The sequence below is a fragment of the Lissotriton vulgaris genome, chromosome 4_1 (assembly GCF_964263255.1).
Source record: "Lissotriton vulgaris chromosome 4_1, aLisVul1.2, whole genome shotgun sequence".
Taxonomy (NCBI): Eukaryota; Metazoa; Chordata; class Amphibia; order Caudata; family Salamandridae; genus Lissotriton; species Lissotriton vulgaris.
Genome location: NC_141691.1, coordinates 119085319 through 119107425, shown reverse-complemented (window position 1 = coordinate 119107425; position 22107 = coordinate 119085319). Strand labels below are relative to the sequence as shown.

Here is a 22107-nt window from a genome sequence, read left to right as displayed (position 1 = left end):
TAATATCGCTACAGACCTCATATAGTTGAAGCTTTGTGGGAGTGACTCCCTTTCAGTTGGTGCTCATTTATCGCTGCCTGCTAGTAACAACATTACAATGTTAGCGTCCGCCAAGTTTCATACTCCAATATCCACTCGACTTTTCAATATTTATACTTTTAATGAATGAGTTTAATTAAATCCATTTCAGATCATACCTTTTATAGCCTACCACATAATTTTTATTTATTTATTTATAGTCTTATAGCGCGCGTGAATCAGCCCCGAAGGGGTAGCTCCGCGTACTGGCTCACAGTACAGATGTTTTAGACCCGTAAGCCTCAGGATGGTCTTCCCTCAAACCTTTGCCTTCACTCCTCTTGTTTTGCTGAATTTGTTTTTGTTCGACTAGGGACTCTCCACACTTTACTATTTCCAACCAGTCCTAAAGTGTGTGTTCTCTCTCCTTTAAACATGGTGAGATTTGCTTACACCCAACTGGCACATCTCATTTTCGTGTAAGTCCCTGGTAAAGTGGTACTACAGGTACCCTGGACCTGTAAATAAATGCTACTAGTGGACTGCAACACCTATTGTGCCATCCACTACAGAGACAATGTACAACATGGCATCGGGCCTACCAATACAGCCTCACTGTTACTGTTTAAACACCACAAATGGACTTGTCATAATAAACCCTTTTGAAAGCTCAAAACCTCCCTTTTAAATATTGATAAATATCACCCCTTTGTAGGGCTTGTAGTCCAGAAGGCAGGGTGTATGGTATTTTAAAAGCAGGCCATATAGAAATGTAATGTGAACACATCCTTATAGTATGTGGCACCCAAGCGTTTTTTTCACTGTGGCAGGCTTTGCTGTCCTATGTAGAAAACCAGCGCACAGATTACAATCCTAATACTGTATCTCGGGGACGGGACTAGCTAGAAAAATAATTAAACAACTATTTTTAATATTTATGAAAAATCCAATTCAATTGTAAAGTTGGATTTTTAATAAATGTTAAAGAAAGGGAACTTTTAAAAACTTACATTTTCCCTGCCTGACGTTCCTGGAGGCTAATTTGTATTTGCTCTCAAACTTCTCAGAGCCGAGGATTAGCATTTCTACAGGTGTGAAAAGGCTGTGAAATGTTCCCCAGGAGCAAACAATAGACTCTCCTGAATGCAAAGACATGACTCCTCTGAACCCCACAGAATATGCAGAGTTGTGGCTGTGAGTATCTTTTTTGACATTACAGTATGAAATCCTGCTTGAGTGTCAAATCCTGCTTCATGGGTTTGCTGAATTCACATTTAACTCTTTGGGGTGCTCTTGAAAGGCAGAGAATAGGGTCTAGTGTATCTGTCTGGTTGCCGGTAAACATTGTTTTATTCTATCAGTCTTCTGTCTCTGGGTTTATGGTGGGTACAGTGGGAGCCTCAAACTGTATTTAAGTGCTAGATGTGGGAGGATACCATGGTACAATCATCCCCATCCACACACAGAGCCCTCAGAGGCCATTGCTAGTGTGGGAGAAGTATTTCACCACCTTGAAAATGCATAGATTGGATATGGTTAGCCCCAGAATGTACACCCCATTGGTCAGGGTGTGTCAATGATTCATTCCCACCTTTCAGCTTGTGCCAGACACAAATGTGGCATCTCCAGTCACCCACTTCAGAACACTCCTGAACCTGTGGAAGAACAAAAGAGGACTGGCCCAGTGTCTGAGAGGAGCCCTCCTGTACTCAAGACAAAGAAGTAGACTCCAAGGGTCATAAGACTGACCCCCTGTTCAAGCGACAGGGATACAACAAGCTACAAGAGGACTTACTTACAACTACTCATGTGACCAGTGGCAATTAGACCAGGACTGTACCCTACTGATGACATCCTTGAGTATCCAAGTATCTTCCCATGACGTCCTGGGGGGGGAGGCGTTAGAAGTGTACTCCTGTGATGGATTGGGACTTGAAGGACTGAAGTCAGAAGTTAAAATCTTTGACCAGGATGAACCTGATTGGTGTATTTGACCCACACTACAATTCAAATTAGGTGCAGGACTCACTCTACTAATACCATTGACTATCACTGGCACTTTCTGCTTCTTGGTAATATTCCTACTTGAAACTTTCAAAATGCATATCTTTGGTTCCCCATGTTGCCATTTTGGTGTGATTTTGTTTATTCAATGTTACTCTATTTTTGTAGTTTGTTTGGGATTTGTATTTGTTTTATTACTGTTTTTGTACTGCAAAAATACGTTACAATTTGCCTTAAGTTAAACCCCTCTCCAGCAAAATTAATACATCAGCTGGATTCTCAGGTATCCCCATCCAGAGCCCCATCTCCAAACCCTTAGATGTTACTATAGGTCCCTTCACCCCCTCTGTCCCATTTGTCTTACTAAAAATGATGCTGAGAACTTATTAGGATTGTACAAACTGGAAAGGCTGAATGCTAACATTTATTGTTCTCCCGATGGTGTCTTTATATCAATAGCTTCTGATAATTTTAACAAATGTTTTACAATGAAAGATTTTACTCACCTACCAAATGATTTACAGGCAATTGATAAAACGGTCTGGACATCAGGAGAAAATGATGTTGGTAAAATTGACATAGATCCCATAGTAATCACTGTTAAACAAGGTGTTCCCTTACCCCGCTTTTCTCAATACAAAATATCCCGGGAGGGAGAGGAAGGTCTCTAGGAGGTTATCTCTGATTTAATGCATAAGGGAATAATAAAAGAAATTGAAGGCAGCCCATGTAATAGTCCTATACTTTCTGTTCTAAAAAAACCACAGAGGGAATCCCTAAAAATATAGATTAGTGATTGATCTTTGAGCTATTAAAAAAATTGTAGTACCCCAATATCCTGTTGTTCCTGACATTAACTCTATTTTTACCATGATTTCTTCAGCCAAATATTTTACTGTGCTTGATTTAAAAAAAGCTTTTTTTAGTGTGCCCATTGCTAAAGGAAGTCAATACCTTTTTTCAATTTCATTCCTAGGGCGTTCCCTCCAATTTAACGGTATACAGAAAGCCCTGGTATATTTAGTCAAGATTTGAAAAAACAATAAGATATTTTTACCTGGTCCCACTGACAGTACCCTGTGAGAAATTCACACTTTTCAGAGGAAAGCAAGATGGCGATGGCGTAGAGCTCCGCGGCGGATCTTCTTCCCCCGAGTCCCACACGGAGTGTACCTGGGGGGACCTGTAAAGTCTTTGATGGCTCGACATACCTGTTTGAGTGCAGATGAAGCCTGAAGATTTCAGGGGGTGAGGGGGCCAATTTGGACGCTGTGCTGCACTGGTGTCCTTCCTGGTGTTCAGGGCTCCGGAGACGCCCTCACTCGATACACGCCACTCACTGGTTTGGGAGTCGCGGATCTGCACAGCAGTGGCAGGGAGACACAGCGGTTCTCAGGAGGCGGGAGGAGCACAATGCAAGATGGTCACTAGGGCTTCACCGTCAAAGGAACGGATCGAATGTTTGTGCTGTTCTCTACGTTTGTGGCCCGGATTGGTTTCTGCTGCCAGGGGAGGAGTTGTTCAAAGAACACGACGTGTGCTTAGCAGCTGGTTATTCACTGTCAGGAAAATGCCACCTAAATTTACAAGACTGCAGAAATAGCAGAATGTTTTCTCCTGTAAAACAGCAAATCAATACAAATTTCTGTGTTTCAATTCTAAACTAATTTCACTAATACCTAAACAGTATTACCTGTCCTAGCAGTGTGTCTAACTGTTCTCTTGAGGTCTTGCTACAAGGTGACTGTCTTCAAATGATCTTCTGTGTAGCAGCTCTATAATAATACAGATGCAAGAGATTATTTATAATTCCCTAATCTAAACATTCATTTAATTAGCATTTGACTCCTTCTTTACCTTAATGAACCTTGTATTTTGTTGATAGTGTCTCTTTCTTCCTTGCAGGTGATATGATGTACTTTTCTGAAGAATTCCAATAAAAAGGCGAGGCGCAGGATGGAAATCACCCCTCTAAAGGTGGTAAGTATCATATATATATATATATATACATATATATATGTGTATATATATATATATATATATATATATATATATATATATATATATATATATATATATATATATATATATATATATATATATATATATATATATGAAAGAGTTGCCCCTAAGTGGGAATGCACTTACAGGTAGGTATTAATGCCAACGCAAGGGCGCGAGCCGCGAATAAAACTAAACCACCAGTCCCAGAAAGCTTTGCTTCAGGTGTTACACCTGTGTATAATTACTGTGGGTATTTACTGGTGCTTGCAGCCTGCCGTCATGCCACATGGTCTGCCACTGAAGAGGGCGCTGGCCTGAAACACGTCTGGCAGGAAAAGGACTTTGTTCGCGGCTCGCGCCCTTGCGTTGGCATTAATTCCTACCTGTAAGTGCATTCCCACCTAGGGGCAACTCTTTCTTCCATTTGCTAGCGGCCAGCCCGATCGCGGGTTTGCACTACCGCGGACAAACTGCGGGTCCACAGGTACCTCATTTGGGCAGCTTACTGTGGTACGGGAGGTGCCTTTTACTTGCGGGGTGCTTGCGGGGGCATTGGTAATCCTTTTAATACTTTTTGCATGTGAATGGCGGCAGCGACCCACTTGGGTTCTACTAAACCACCAGTCCCAGAAAGCTTTGCTTCAGGTGTTACACCTGTGTATAATTACTGTGGGTATTTACTGGTGCTTGCAGCCTGCCGTCATGTCACATTGTCTGCCACTGAATAGGGCGTTGTCCGGAAATGCGTCTGGCAGGAAAAGGACTTTGTTCGCGGCTCGCGCCCTTGCGTTGGCAATAATTCCTACCTGAAAGTGCATTCCCACCTAGGCGCAACTCTTTCTTCCATATATATATATATATATATATATATATATATATAATATACTATCTATATTATACACTTACTGGTAGGTTCTCAACATGGATGACTTGCCTTGTGTCTAACTTCCTTGGAACACCTTGTGGCTATTTCACTGGAATACTGGGAACTCAATATTACTTTCATATCGCAAATTCCTACAGGCTTATGTCAGTCTTTAAAGTCTCAGTGTCTATCATTTATCTGTGCCTGTAATATTCGTAACTCTTCCTTTCCTTTAATTGCTTGCAGGAACAAACGGAAAGTGAAGGAAACTTAACTCAGTAATGCCAAATAACTCTGGCCTCAGTCTGCGAAACCAGAGGGGGGTAAAAATGTCCCTGACAGTCGCTACTTGACTCCGTCAGATTACCCACTGACTAAGAACTTACAAACATTGCATTACGATAGTAAATGATTCACCGCAGGCTCGTTGAATGCAACTGCTCTTCTGTGAATTTAGAGAAATACTCATGGATCTCCAAAGTGACAGGAAAGGAAGCATCGACGAAAGAATGCGACCGCTTCACTAGAAAATTCAGTTGAAGTGCGCAGCTTCAACTTAGAAAGAATGCGAGCACAGCTGTGATTGTTGCCGGTCAAAAACACTAGACCGCCAACCTAGTTATAACCTTGGCGGCCATCTTGGAAAACCCGCCTCAAGTGTTTTAATAGGTTCTTGTGTAAAAGCGAAGTCCATTGCTTGGAGAGAGTTTTAGACGGTTTAAAATAACGATCCTGATGGATCTTATAAACCACTAAGAGCGTCTAAGGGTTAACTAAAGAGTTTGTCCATTCCTGACAGTTCCCCCCACCAAAACTCCTCCCTGCTCCTTCCTTGGCTTGTTTTGATGTCTCCTGTGAAATTCTTTGATCAGTCTTGGAGCGTGCAAATTGATCTTTGGTTCGCAAGTTCTTTATTCTAGGCCAAAATCTTTCCAGTCCACCAAATAGAACAATTTACCTTTCCTAATTCTAGAATCAATGATTCGCTTGACTTCATATTCTTCCTCAGACTGAATCTGAACTGACATTGGGAACCCTTCCTTCTCAGATTTGGTGGACTCTTTCGTAATAGGGAAACATGAAACACTAAGTGGAACCTAAACTTCTGAGGCAGTTGGATCTTTACACTAACTGGGTTGATCATCTTTTCCACTAAAAATGGAGCAATGAATATGGGCTGAAACTTCCTATTCCCCTTTAAACGTAGATTTCGTGTAGAAATCCAAACCTCCTCTCCAGACTCATATATCGGACTTGAACGCCTCTTCTTGTCTGCTTGTTTCTTATAAGAAGCCTTAGCCTTAATTAGATTGTCTGTTGTCTGCTTATAAACATTAGTAAGATTCTGAACCACTACCTCTACTGTTGGAACATCACTCTCCTGTATTCCTACAAACGTATTTGGGTGCCTACCTGAGTTTAAATAAAATGGAGTGTAACCGGTAGGCGAGTGTTCAGAATTAACATAAGCAAACTCTGCTGCCCAAATTAAATCTGGCCACTCCCCCTCATGATCCATCAGAAACAAACACAAGTACTGCTCCAGTTCCTGATTAACTCTTTCCGTTTGACCATCCGTCTCAGGATGAAAACTGGAGGGCAAACAAGAGTCTATGTCCAATCTCTTTAAGAAGGATCTCCAAAAATGCGAAACAAATTGAGGACCCCTATTGGAAATGACCACCTTTGGGATACCATGCATCTTAACTACATGCTGAGTAAACAAGGAAGCCAATTGAGTTGCATTAGGAATGGATTTTAATGGAATGAAGTGACTCATCTTGGTGAAATGATCCACCACCACCCAAATGACTGAAAAACCCTGACTAGAGGGCAATTCAACAATAAAATCCAAGGAAACTGTATGCCAAGGATAAGGAGCTGGGGGCAAAGGAAGTAGTAACCCTTGTGGTGCCCTTCAAACTGATTTCCCCTTAAAACACTGCTCACAAGAGGCTAAATATTGTCCCACCTGAGCTTCCATGGACGGCCACCAAAAGTCATGTTGCACTAACTCCAAAGTTTTCCTCACTCCCTTGTGTCCAGCCAACAAGTCATCATGAGAATGTTGAATAATCATTGTTTGAAGTTCTTCATTAGGAATGAACAGTGTTCCTTGAACATATGGCCGGCCATTCTTCACTTCCCGGTTTAAATCTTATTTGACTCATTCTTCAAGATTGAAAGAAACTAACTCCTGATCCAAGCGCCTTTCCAATTCAGGAAATAGAAGCACTCCAATGATCTTTTCTTGAAGAATTATTAGCTCTTTCTTCATCTGTGGAGAGTGTTGACCATTATCCAAACGTGATAAAGCATCCGCCTTACCATTGATGGAACCTGGTTTATAAGTCAGAACAAAATTATAATCAGCAAAAAATAATAATCAATGCAACTACCTGGGGGCCAAGGTTCCAGCTGATTTTAAAAATTGGAGATTCCGACGGTCAGTGAACACAGTAACCTCATGCGGAGTACCCAACAGAAAATGCTTCCACTCCTGAAAAGCACACTGGACTGCCAACAACTCCTTATCTGCAATGGAGTAATTCAACTTATTTGGAGTTAACTTCCGAGACCGATAAGCAACATGTTGAAGCTGACTGGTAGTTTTAATCCCTCTGAGATAAAATCCCCCAATCGCCAAATTGGAAGCATCGGCTTCAACAAAGAATGGCTCATCTGGATTGGGATGCATCAGCACGGGAGCTGAGGTAAAGACTTTCTTTAATTCACAAAAGGCTCTCTCTAAATCCACTGACCAATCAAATATGACACCTTTCTTTAACAGCCGAGTTAGAGGAGAGACCTTCTCAGAAACATTTTCAATGAAACGGCGATAAAAATTTGCAAATCCACTAAAGCTTTGCACTTGTTTTACATTTTGAGGTGAAGGCCACTCCTTAATTGTCTTGACCTTTGAATCATCCATTGAGACTCCATCTAGAGAGAGCACAAACCCAGAAATTCCACTTGACTGGAATTGAACACACACTTCTCCAATTACACAAATAGCTGCTGATCCAAGAGCTTCTTCAAAATGGTTTGCACATGTTGGACATGTTCCTACACATTCTCAGAGAAAATAAGAATGTCATCTATGCAGACGAGTGCAAATCGGTCGAAAATCTCTCTCAAGATGTCATTGACAAAATGCTGAAAAGCAGCAGGAGAATTACATAAGCCAAAAGGCATTACTTGGTACTCGAAAAGACCCAACCTGGTCCGAAACGCGGTCTTCCATCCGTCTCGTTTAGCCATTCGAACTAAATGATAAGCTCCCTTCAGATCCAGTTTTGTGTACACACGCGCCCCCTTGACCTGATCCAACAACTCAGAAATTAAGGGCATCGGGTATCTATTCTTCTTTGTGACAGAATTCAGGGCTCAATAGTCTTTACAAGTTCGTAAACTTCCGCCCTTCTTTGTAATAAAAAAAAGAGGGGAAGATACAGGTGACTGGGAAGGACTGATGAAGCCATTAGCCAGGAATTGCTTGAGATAATCTTTAAGATGTTGATTCTCCTTCTCTGTGAGAGCATAAATACGACTGCAGGGCAAAGATGCTCCGGGTTCCAATTCTATTTTACAATCGTAATCTCGATGAGGAGGCAGCTTGTTAGCCTCTTCTCCGTCAAAAACTGCTGCCAAATCCAAATACTTCATTGAAATCTCTTGAGCTGCCATTATGCAAATCGATTTGGCTTGATTAGCCAAATGCTGAGAGGATTTTACTGGTAGGATTTCAGACTTCCAATTCATCAACTTTTATTCGATTATCAGTTTGTATAATCATAAAAAGTACATACAAAAAAAGGTTATCAACACACGAATAGGTTTAAAAATAAGTCAGGATATAAAAGAATTTTAGTAAAAGATAAAATTTGCAGTTCTGAATGGTTCTAGTTAGCTTGGAACATTACGACGTATTGTTAAGACTGCTTTAAAAAAAGTCACTATAAGTTTAGCTTCATGTGGCGTGTTCAGACTTTCAATTATGACAATGACTCTTGCAATAATTCGAATTCATTTCAATGGTTCTTTTGGACCAATCTATCCTGGGATTATGTTCAGTGAGCCAGGGAAACCCCAAAATAAACTAAGAGTGTCTGAGGATTAACTAAAGAGTTTGTTTGTCCATTCCTGACACTAGCTTCTATAGAGATCATGTCAAAGGCTATCTCGGATGGGCCGGACAAATTCTTTTCTCTAACAGAAGACTCTCACTCGGGGACCTCGGACTCCAATCCTGAATATAGCGACTCTGACCACATTGATACTACTTCGGGGTCTAGCACACTGGAAGCCCCCGAAAACGGCTCGAAGGCAACATAAGAAATCTCGGAGGACCTCAAAAGGCTCTATGGGGCTAAAAGAGACATGGAGGAAGAAAAATAGTGGGGCTTCTGGCCTGAAGTGGGACTACTCAGATACCGGAATTATTGCTCCTCTAGAATCAGCTTCAGTTTTTGTGGATCCCTCCTTGTCGGAATAACTCGGCGATTCTGCCCCAAATAAAAAATCACTGGCGAGTCTTATCCTGTAGACTATTGAGGAACATCACGCAGAAACTAGAGCCGATGAGAAAAAGACAAGACAGGGCACAAAAAAATTGGAAGGAGCTATTCCGGAAAGTAGGTCGCACCTGTGGGGAAATCTGTGAAAGGTTGGATGCTATGAAAGTTAGAACTGTGACAGTGAAGAAGGATCTGGAAGCGGTGAGGGAGCAAACAAAGACTCATGAAGCCCAACTATCGGATGTAATGTGGAAACTGGAGGACATAGAAAATCGCCAACGAAGAAATAATCTTAGAGTTCTGGGAATTAAGGAAGGCATAGAGGGAGATGACATTCGGGGCTTTATAATTGGTCTTTTTTAAGGAGTCCTTCCCCGAGCTCAATGGGTGGGATTGGGAGCGAAAAATTCAGAGGTTTCACAGATTCCCCTTTGTCCGTCAGAAGGTGTCAAACAGGGATACAAACCAGCCAAGGGAAATCCTGTTTTTTTCTGCAATTTTGCACTTAGGCAGTCCATCTTTGAAAAAGCTCGCCCTGAGGCTAGAAGGCAGTTTAAGGATGTTTCTTTTTTCTGCCATATAACCGTGGTGCCGAGGTGGCGCTCGCGGCAACTAATTAAACCGTTTCAGGATGCAGGGGTTGAGGCGTACTTACTGGCTCCAGCAAGGCTTAAAACAATTCTTAAAGGGGCTGTTAATTTCTTTACTTCTGAAATTCAGTGTAGGGAGGACCTTGACCAAATTCATGGGGCGAAAAGAAAAGAATAAGAAAATTATGAATAGGGCTGGCTGCATGTTATGTTCCTCCTGGTTTCCTCCTTTTTTTGGGGCTATGTTTTGTTTCCGTGTGGGTGGGGGAGGTGGCCCTGTGGTGCTATGTCTATGTGCGTTCTCTATCACTCAGACCTGGGAGGTCTGTTAGCTTTCATGGGGTGGGGGTGGAGGAGGGGGCCTTAGGGGTGTGGAGAAGGTGGGAGGACTGGCTTTTTCGGTGTTAGAGTTGAGAGCAAACTACAGTTGAAGAATGCCATGTTTTCTATTTTGATTTTATGTATGTGTCTGATGGGTAAAAATGTTGAATCTGGCAGAAAAAGTACCCAGTGCTTCCTTAGAAATCTGATATGCATTTTATGTTGTTATGCCCAAAGTCTTATGTTTAATCTGGTTGAGAGGTTGTAAAGAGAGTGACTTAATGAACAATGGCTAATATTCACATCGCTACTATAAATATCTGTGGCCTCAACAATGTGACTAAAAGAAGAAGGATACAAGAAGATCTTAAAGTCCTATGAGTGTATCTGTTGTGTTTACAAGAGACACATATAGCTTGTAAAGACTTTAAAGTGTCAGGACTCCACTCTGCAGGATTCGCTTGCAGTAACAATGCTCCACCTCCGGACCTCCCGAACACCCCGAATGTAATATCACAGAGTGTTCAAGTGATACGGCGAGGGAAAAAACCCCAAAGGTGAAAAACCCGGGAAGGGAAAGGAAGGGGGCTGCAGGGAAAGGGAAGCTGAAAAACAGAATACACAGCAGATTAATACAGCATGTGAATCCTATTCTCTTTATATTCTCACTAAGGGAAAATGAGATCACCTGTGCCCTTTTTGTTTTCTCTTCTTCCCTGCAGTGGTCTCTCACAAGACACCTTCTATTCCTAAAGAGTATAATAACATACATTACAAAACACATTCAACAGAAAGGATGTATATTCGTATGCATTACGAATACTAAATACATACCCCCTAACTTTTGAGATAATGGCAGTAATCAATAAACACCTTGGGTCCTCGTGAAACTTATGTAGCAGTCTGACTTCCAGGACCAATGAAAGAAACAAGCAAACTATTCGAATGCCTCTAAGAAAGGTTCTTTACTTTCCCTAACTGATAACAGATTACCTCATCTGTAGTAGTTAGTGTAAAGAGTCATATACCAGTGGATCACTTTATGCAACCCAAACACGGTAGGGCGTGGAACCTTCCCACCGCCCTCCGCTTTGGTATTTGTATTCCAAAGTTAAAGATTATCTGCCCCTTCTTCATGACGGTAATGCAGAGATTATTCCCCCTGCACTCCGCCACTGAATCCACAACCGAACGTTGTCAAAACACGTAAACAAAGGAAACACAGAGTCACTCGTACCCCGAATGAGCTCCGTTAATAATGCTGATCCAAAGCACACGAAGGAAAAAAGAAAGTAAACCAGGAACTGCGGACGTTACCAGAGCTACCCGCTCTGAGCAAACAACGGTGCAGTGAACAGTACCAGAATCAAACGCCTTCCTCAGGACGCGAATCTTCATGCAGCAAGGCAAGACACAGGAACAGTTCAAAAGGCGAGAGCAGCCGCTCCCGCTCCTACATTCAGAATCAGGTACGCCTTCCCTACGGTCAAGCCGAGCTATATCCGGGGGTCCTGTGGGATCATGGGAGTTGTAGTCATACCCCCTAGGCTCATGGGAAACGTAGTCCAATAGTCTAATGTGGAGAAGTGTGGCTCACTGGTTAGAGCGGCAGACCCTGATGCAGAAGTCTGGCCCGGGACCAGGGTTCTAGTCCCGACGCGGCAGGGTCTTGGGCTCAATGTCTGCGGACTTGATAATTCTCGCCTCGGGCCTACTCTAATCATGGGGTCCCACGCTGCAACTCTGGGCTATAGCTTGCTTAATCTCCACAACGGCCCCAACAACACTGGGATGCCTAGCTTCACCTTGGGGGTACCCAGGAGGGGCATCTCACAGGGAGAGCCAGGAAGGGTTCCACAGCGTTATACAGCGCCGGGACGCCTCGTTGATGGGGCAGCTGTGCGCTTTACAAGTATACTACATTTACATTTACATTTAATATACAGGTAGGCGCAACAGTAAAACCTGACATAAAGTGCTTGATAAGCTAGGGTTTAAGTTAATTGTGCACACGACTCAGGATGTTAGGTCTAAGGGAGTGGCAGTTTTGTTTAAAAGTAAAAATATTACTTGTGAGAGAAAGAGTGTGGACAAGCGGTTTGCCCTGAAGGTTCAGTTGTCCTGTTTGGTGGAATGTTCCTTTTGGGGTCTCCCCAGTTGGGGTCCACCTCTTTGCGGTACAGATCCGTCTAAACTACCTTCATCAGATGATGGATTATTAAAAGACCTTTTAATAATCCATCATCTGATGAAGGTAGTTCAAAGGACAAAGCCCTCACGATGGGAACCATCACAGAGAAGGACAAGAAGTTTCCTACACAAACCAATCCCAAATGTCCAAGTCTCCATATGTTACCGAAGATACACAAGAATCTTCAAAAACCACCATTCCGTCCTATTGTGTTCACCAAAAAAATCCATCCACGAACCAATGGGTAAATACATTGACATGTACCTTCAACCCATCGTAAAAGGCATGACAACCTACCTACGCGACACCACTGACTTCTTGAACAGACTCCAAACCGTTACTTTGGATTCAGATACCATTAACACTCTATGTACCATAGAACTACCTTCATCAGATGATGGATTATTAAAAGACCTTTTAATAATCCATCATCTGATGAAGGTAGTTCAGATGGATCTGTACCACAAAGAGGTGGACCGCAACTGGGGAGACCCCAAAGGAACATTCCACCAAACAGGACAACTGAACCTTCAGGGCAAACCGCTGCTACCACCACAGGGAGTCCTTTTTTAGAGAAAGGCCCGCCGTAATCGTCGAACCCGGAGGAGCAGAAGCCACAAAAAAATCTACAACAACCATGGCACAAGCGACTCGGATCAAAATAACCTAGTGATTAACATCTCAATAGAGGTGTTAACCCCGGCACAAATGGCAACCCTGCAACGAGGGACATCATTTGTCCCCACATACCATTCAGACGAACTTGAAATTTAAGTCAGCTTTTACAAATTCATGCGCAATCTAAGACTGCGACATTTCTTTACCAACATCGCCCTACCAATTCCCGCCACGGTGGAAAACACATGCAAGAACTTGAAATGTAAAAGCATGTTCATGGCACCTATCAGCCACAAACTCTTAGACTCTTATGAAACTATCACCTCGAATGCGATAAAGGAACTCTTCAAAAAAACGGCACCTAAATGGAACAACTTCAACCTCAAAGAACAAGGGGCTATAAACCAAATTATCAACAATAAACACATTAAATGTTGCAAGGCCGACAAGGAAGGAGCACTGTTTTTTAGGATCTTGAATATTACCAAAAATGTGTCACAGACCACGTTCAAGACACCAACCTTTACATGAAATTGACTCAGGACCCGACGGGTGCTTTCCCCAAGATACTGAAAACTATATTGGACAAAGCCCTCATGATGGGAACCATCCCAGAGAAGGACTAAAAGTTTCTTACACAAACCAATACCAAATGTCCAAGTCTCCATTTGTTACCAAAGATACACAAGAATCTTCAAAAACTACCATTCCGTCCTATTGTGTCCACCAAAAATTCGATCCACGAACCAACGGGTAAATACATTGACATGTACCTTCAACCCATCGTAAAAGGCATGACAACCTACCTACGCGATACCACTGACTTCTTGAACAGACTCCAAACCGTTACTTTGGATTCAGATACCATTAACAATGTATGTACCATAGACGTGTGCGCACTATATACGTCTATACCCCACAACAGAGGCATTGAAGCAATTGAGTCATTTCTATTACACCATCCCATCAAAGAAGACTTGAAAATACTGATATTGGAATTACTGCAATATTCACTTTATCACAGCTATTTCACATGGAATGGAGAGTTTTACATGCAACTAGTTGGCACATCCATGGGGAATTGCGCAGCCCCCAGCTACACAAACCTCTTTATGCATCGTCTAGAGTTAGATCACATCCCAAGATGGCAGGACAAGATTAAAACATTGTGCCAATACATAGATGATATTTTCCTAATTTGGGCAGGTCCACCAGAAGAAATCCTGGATTTTATTTCGTACATCAACAACATTGATGACCACATTAAATGTACCCATCACGTAAGCACTCAGAGTTTACCATTCCTTGACGTCATGGTTATTGTGAAGGATCACAAGATTGTAACAGAGTTACATGTAAAATCCATTGACAGGAACAACGCATTGCATTTTGACAGCTGTCATCCGACACCTCTGAAGAAACACCTACCATACTCTCAACTACTCAGGTTAAAGAGAATTTGTTCAGAAACATACTACAACACAGAAAGCAACATGCTACAGAAATACAGGGAGAGAAAATACCCTGAGACTGTCTTACAAACGGCTAAAAAACTAATACAGTCTAAGAATCGAACGGAGCTGCTTTCCGTTCATAACAACCAACAACAGACTCAAAGATGGGTATTCCTGTCCAAATTTTCTACCAGGAGCACAGCTATCAAAAAGATAATCTTGAAGAATTGGCAGATGATACAACAGGAACCCGACTTTGGCAGAATTTTTAACCATCCACCACTTTTCGCATGTCAACGTTCCAGAAACTTGAAAAACCTATTAGAAACCACACCTAGTCAGCCCACAACAGTATACATGGGCACGAAACCATGCTTAAACTGCAGTCACTGCCATAACGTAATCAAACGCAATTCAGTCAACCACCCATTGTCAGGAAGAATGATTAAATTGTTCATGAATGCCTCATGTGACTCAACAAATCTGATATACCTGCTGAAATCCCTGTGCGGCCTCCCGTACGTAGGCAAAACGGAGAGGAAAATCAGAGTTCGGATAACCGAACACAAAAGTACAATCCGGAACAAAATGTTGAAATCACCACTCGCTGCACATTTCATTTCCCACCATCACAATGTGAGTCAACTGAGATTCCTCGTTTTGGAGATTGTTCCAATCAGACAGGGGACCGACAACAGAAAAAGACTTTTACAGCGCGAAATAATTTGGATCAAGAGACTTGATGCTTGCCAACCAAAAGGCCTGAATGACAGGATGGAATATAGTTGTTTCCTTTGAACATTCCACAAACCACCCACCAATTAACCTTTTTTTACCTTTGATTTTTCCATTTTCCCCAGCTATTGCTTTCTACCCTTTTTTCTTACTGTTGCTTATCTTTTTCTTACTGTTGTTTACCTCTTTTTCTTACTGTTGTTTACCTTTTCTCTCTAGTTTTCACTACATGTCTGATGATTCATAGGACATGCTACAACTGATTTTCACTGTATAACTTCACCCTTGACCGTTTGGACTCTATTCCTTTGTATATATTGTAGACACACACGTGCCTAAATTGATACTCTCTAGTTATGGCGAACAACCGGCACGGGCTTTCCGTTGTTTTTGTTTTTGTTTTTGTTTTTCTCATTACGAACTTTATTAACACCTGAACCCACAACAACACGGTCTACTACATCTAGTCCGTCGTCTCTGGCTTTGACCCAGTGTTTCACCCACAGTCGAACCACTATACACGACCTTTTTTAATGCTCACGGTTACGTTTAACACAGCATGTTTGGAATTGCGAACATGTGCATGACACTCGATATTCTTTCTTCACCCGTTTTCCTGTCTCTCCCGCACCAACATGGCCGACACTGCCGTAGTCCTCTTTCTATGCACTCGATGATTATCCTTTTAGATCACCTCACGGCGAGCAGACACACACGCCGTTGACATCGATACGGATTCACAAGACTTCCATCAGTTCACCGGTAAGAGCAATCACTCGTTGATTTACCGTTTCTTCACCCCCAATATACGCGACCAGCACCGGGATACTTTACCACCAATGCATGTGGTCGATGTCACCCGCCAATGCACTTGCGTTTTTATAATCCACTCCAACCGCACCTGAGTGCACGCTTTAAAGACTGTTACAGACCCAGCACGCTATGTGCTGTTTTTCCCATTTATCATCACTAATCCATTTTTAGGTCTCGCGACCTATTGATGTGCGCAAGCGCATTGAGCGGAGCGAGAATTCAAGTGGCGAAAACATAGTCAAACCAAAGGGCTTTCAGCCCCGCGGTTTTCATGCAGTTCACGTGAACCACGTGATTAAACATGCACGCGCATCAGGCACTTCTCCCACACCTCACTGACATCTGTTCATTTCTCCTCCCCCTCCCCAGCCAGCTTCCCCCAGGCCCCTGCTGCTTCACACCCTCATTGCCGCTCGGCCCCCTCCCATGCCCGCCGTGTCGCATTTCACCTCCCCCCTCCCCTTCTCTGCCTTGCCTTCCCTCCGTCTTGTTTAATACTGAGCACTATTCACTTATTTTTACCCTCGCTTCCGAGCCACCCAATCACTGATGTATGAACCTGTTACACTTATGTTGTTTGAGCTTGAATATCCACTCCTGAACGCTACATACTTTGTTTGTAGATTGTGTACCAGCCCCCTGACGACGGGCACGAGTCCCGAAATGCATTGGGATGCACGTTCCATAATCGGATGAATTGTTTATGATGTGCTATTAAAGAAGTGATGTTACGATTTTATCCCATTCCGATTAAGTTAATCTGGAATAAACACAATTGATTAAACCTTCTGATGAATTTCAATTGAATTTGATTTATTACGCCTTGATATGAACCATAAAGAGACCAAGTCTCCATAGGAGTACCACCAAGGGCACAGTGTTGTTTTGGTTAGACACTTTTTCTTGTTTTGTTCAAATTTGGTTCCCCCCAAGGTCTGGAGGGGTCCACCGAGTGGCACCCAGAAACCGTGAACACTAGTAAAAATCGATTAAACCACTGTTCATACCTAAGGAGTGCCGCACACCGCTCTGTTATTCGTTCTTAAAAGTAAAGATGGGCATACGTTTGTTAATTTTATTACTTTCTGTTTAACAGTCCTGATGAAGTTTCACGTATATGAACGAAACGTGTTGGCTATTCTGTGTATTACAAATAATTCATTATCCAACAAATAAAGGATTTTTTGGCTCGCCATGTCTTTTGGATATTCTCTTAAAGATGAGGATAAACTATCGAGCTTCGATGACAACCTAACAAAAGATAATACCCAAATAATAAATTTGGATAATTTTTGGGAAAGGAAGGAGGGGCGTCCCCGGAATCCTTGAATCCTTCCAGTGAGGCCTTCCCTTCTGTCTTCCCTACCTTGGGGGACTTTTGTAATGTGTAGATTCACCCCAGTCCAATCCTTCATCCCCTACAGGAACCCTGCACCCCAGAGTGGTGCGCCCCTCCCACCCCCTTCTTTGTCCCTGTTTTAAAACGCATCCATGGGGTAGAACCCAGCCCCTCCCTGGGGCACTGTTCAATAGGACCCCTTTTCTCTCTCTACACCCTTCCCAGTCTGTTTAGACACATTGGGTTGGGCACAGCTGCCTGCTGTGTATGAGGCCTGAACACTTGTAGTCGAAATACTATACTAACTCTGATTATGTACTCTTAAATCAACTGTTGTCACATGCAACCAATATCCTTAATATCTGCCCCATGCGTTCCTTGTTTTTGTATATGTTTATAAAATCAATAAAACATGTTTAAAAAAAATAATTATTCATTTTGGTGTTGCCTCTTCATTTTCGTATTGGCTTCTTCAAACATGCCTGGAATTTTAGCTAACACCACTATGCAGCCAGAGCTTACAGGAGTATACTTGTAAGAACAAAAACAAAACTACAAGTCCCAGAATGCAAAGTGATGCTGGTTAAAAAGTCTCAAACAGACAGAGGTGCGATTGGAAGTAAAAGCTGCATTGTTTATTACACTTTATATTCTTTGTATTAGAAAGGAAATGGGACTGACACGTCAATGCAATGGAGTAACCAATTTAAAGATATAAAGTTGAAATGGAGGAGGGCGGGAGGGATGCGCTGGTGCGTGTGCTCTGCGGTCGACAGCCCTGCAGCTCGCTGGTGTGCGGATCCCCGAGCGGGAGGAGCCTGGCTCCCCCCTCCCTCCCCCGGCAGCGCCGAGAGTGTGTGCGCGGTTCATCATCCCCTGGGTGTGGTTTGCACAGACATTTGAGTTCCGTTAGCAGGAAGCCGCGCCGCGAGAAGGGAGAGGCTGAGCAGAGGCGCGCGACCCCGGGCAGGAGGAGAAGCAGCAGACCCCGGCGAGAGCCCCCCAGGCCCGGTGTGTGACCCCCCACAGCCTCCCGGTGCCCGTCGTCCCTGGAGGGGCTGCGAGAGGAGCCGCTGGCAGAAGTTGTGGAAAGTTTGTGAAGAAAGCACCCCAAGATGCCGAAGACGGTGAGTGCCCTCTGCCGCCCCTGGGGGTGCGTGGGGAGGTCGGGGCCCCCTCCCGGGCCGCCTCAGGAAGGGCCCTGGCGCCGCTGTCTGGCTGCGAGCGTGGACAGACGCCAAGTTTCAACTTTGCCTCCAGGGCCGGGCGCACGTGAGCCGCTGTGTTTTGCTGCTGGTGTCTGTCTTTTGGGGTGAACCGCGGGTTTTTGTACATTTACACACAAAGCGCATTTATAGACGTTTGCAGGGGGTCTTAGCAGGTTGCATTCAAGGCTATTTTTGGAGCAGCTAAGTCGCATTTTGGGGACCCCAACCAGGCGCGAGCGCCGCTTGAACGCCTCAGCCCTGGAGGGGCGAGAGGCTGTGGGGAGCGCGGACTGATGATGAGGGCTGCTCGGGGGTCACAGGGGCAGTATCCGTGGGAATCGAGGCTGCCCGGAGTGAGGCTATGGGGCTGTGAGCCCGGCAGGAGCGGAGCCACTAGGCCACGTATGCCACTCTGCACCCAGTGGACCCGCGTATGCTGCCCAGGGATGGGGCAGACGGGCAGGAAAGCTTTGGCTGGGGGGCATCGAGGCTGCCCAGGGAACAGGCAGTGGGGGCTCTGAATCTTCCCTGGGCGAGGCGCTGGCGTCAGAGAGCGACTGTCCTCGACACGCCCCCCCCCAACCCCCCACATGATGCCCAAAGATGTGTCTCGGAAGTCACTTGGGTTGTGCAGGGGTGAGGCTCTGGGGGTTCATATGGGTGTTGCAGGGGTGAGGCTCTGGGGGGGGGGTCACATGGGTTGTGCAGGGATGAGGCTCCGGGGGTTCACATGGGTGTTGCAGGGGTGAGGCTCTGGGGGGGGGGTCACATGGGTTGTGCAGGGATGAGGCTCTGGGGGGGTCACATAGGTGTTGCAGGGGTGAGGCTCTGGGGGGGGTCACTTGGGTTGTGCGGGGGTGAGGCTCTGGGGGGGTCACATGGGTGTTGCAGGGGTGAGGCTCTGGGGGGTCACTTGGGTTGTGCAGGGGTGAGGCTCTGGGGGGGTCACATAGGTGTTGCAGGGGTGAGGCTCTGGGGGGGTCACTTGGGTTGTGCGGGGGTGAGGCTCTGGGGGTCACATGGATTTTGTAGGGGTGAGGCTCTGGGGGTCACATGGGTGTTGCAGGGGTGAGGCTCTGGGGGTCACATGGATTTTGTAGGGGTGAGGCTCTGGGGGTCACATGGGTGTTGTAGGGGTGAGGCTCTGGGGGTCACATGGGTGTTGCAGGGGTGAGGCTCTGGGGGAGTCACATGGGTGTTGCAGGGGTGAGGCTCTGGAGGGGTCACTTGGGTTGTGCAGGGGTGAGGCTCTGGGGGTCACATGGATTTTGTAGGGGTGAGGCTCTGGGGGGGTCACATGGGTGTTGCAGGGGCGAGGCTCTGGAGGGGTCACTTGGGTTGTGCAGGGGTGAGGCTCTGGGGGGGTCACATTGGTGTTGCAGGGGTGAGGCTCTGGGGGGTCACTTGGGTTGTGCAGGGGTGAGGCTCTGGGGGTCACATGGATTTTGTAGGGGTGAGGCTCTGGGGGGGTCACATGGGTGTTGCAGGGGAGAGGCTCTGGGGGGGTCACTTGGGTTGTGCAGGGGTGAGGCTCTGGGGGGTCACATGGGTGTTGCAGGGGTGAGGCTCTGGGGGGGTCACATGGGTGTTGCAGGGGTGAGGCTCTGGAGGGGTCACTTGGGTTGTGCAGGGATGAGGCTCTGGGGGGTCACTTGGGTTGTGCAGGGGTGAGGCTCTGTGGGGGGGGTCACTTGGGTTGTGCAGGGGTAAGGCTCTAGGGGGGTCACATTGGTGTTGCAGGGGTGAGGCTCTGGGGGGGTCACATTGGTGTTGCAGGGGTGAGGCTCTGGGGGTCACTTGGGTGTTGTAGGGGTGAGGCTCTGTGGGGGGGTCACTTGGGTTGTGCAGGGATGAGGCTCTGGGGGGGTCACATTGGTGTTGCAGGGGTGAGGCTCTCGGGGGGGTCACTTGGGTTGTGCAGGGGTGAGGCTCTGGGGGGGGGTCACTTGGGTTGTGCAGGGGTAAGGCTCTGGGGGGGTCACATTGGTGTTGCAGGGGTGAGGCCCTGGGGGGGTCACATGGGTGTTGCAGGGGTGAGGCCCTGGGGGGGTCACATGGGTGTTGCAGGGGGGAGGCTCTGGGGGGGTCACTTGGGTTGGGCATGGGTGAGTCCCGGGGGTCACATGGGTGTTGCAGCGGGGAGGCTGGGGGGTCACTTGGGCTGTGCAGGGGTGAGGCTCGGGGGGCGAGGGGGTCACTCACGTGTGTATTGCTCGGATGAAGCTCTAAGGGTACTGGGGTTGCCCAGAGGTAAGACGTTGGCACACTTGTAACTACCGAGGCCTTGGCCCACTGAGGTTGAATGCCAGGGTTAAGGTTCTGGGCCCTCTAAACCTGGCGAACAGTGAGGCACAGTCTCCACTGGTTGAGTCCCTCCAATCGCCCTCAGGGGGTGAGCCATTGCCTAACAACTTTACAGGGGTGATGCCCCGGGGGCACCGAGGCTGACTGAGTACAACCACAGTTGTGAGGTACTCGATGGGTCCCTTTCTGGGTGTGATCGTTTATGGCTCACACATTATGCTTCCGGCGAGCATGTCTTGTCTCCTTTTCTTGGGTGTGCTCTACCACTTCAACTCCCCGCCGTATTGTCGCAGGGCGCATTGAAATAGTGTAATATCCGGGAGCTCGTGGACAGCTTCCCTTGTAAAGTGCACATTGCTCGTCACGTAAAAAAGCATGTCTTCCTCTTCCGTCCTCTGCACTGTTTTCCAAGCCTATGCTCTCAGTGTAAATTCCAGTGGTGGCGGTGATTGCGTCGCTGTCTCCCAGCTGCCAATTGCCCCCATGGCATGGAGTTAACCTCATGTCTGTCCTGGCTTCGTGGATGACCACAATGTGCGAAATATGATTTTTTGGGTCTATTCTTTCAATAAGAAAATGCCAGATTACAAGTCCCAGAATACAAACAGCTAAAATGCAGGGTTGGGCTAAAGGGGTCACACATGATCTAGTGGGCCACTTGACATCTAAGTGTTTTTTTGCCCCCCTTCCCCCCGAATAACGGATTTTGGGGGTGGACTTTATGGGGCGCTGGTGATTGGTTTTTGGCTTGAATGTTGGATAGCCGTGCTCCAGTGTGTATATTTTGCAACGATGACATTCACGCTTTGTATTTTACAATTTTTAACCGAAAAATGTAATTTCAAATTTAATTTAAACTCCTGTCATGCAGTACCTTTTTCATCCATTGAAATATCCTGGGGTGTCATTCTTTGGGTGAGCTGCAGCAAACATATTTTTTTGTTTTAATGTGTGTGTGCCACACCCTTGCCTGTTTGTAATGAGGTAGGGAAGGGGGCTAGCGTGTAATGTAGGTGACAGCGCGTTCGGTGCCCTTTTAGCAGTGCTTGGGGTTAGCCAGGGCACCTGCTGCATTAAAGCGGCCGTTCCCAGGCACGTAAGAGTGGGCCAGTTGGTGACAGCGCCT

General features: G+C 45.5%; 1 protein-coding gene across 1 annotated transcript in view; it reads left to right on the top strand.

Annotated features, from left to right (window-relative positions):
• Positions 1-18396: 18396 nt before the first annotated feature.
• MSN (moesin) overlaps positions 18397-22107 on the top strand; it is a 277502-nt gene continuing 273791 nt past the window's right edge. The window contains exon 1 of the mRNA XM_086918368.1: positions 18397-18596. Coding sequence (XP_086774494.1) covers positions 18585-18596 — 12 coding nt within the window. The 5' untranslated portion in view covers positions 18397-18584. The remainder of the gene's footprint in view (positions 18597-22107) is intronic.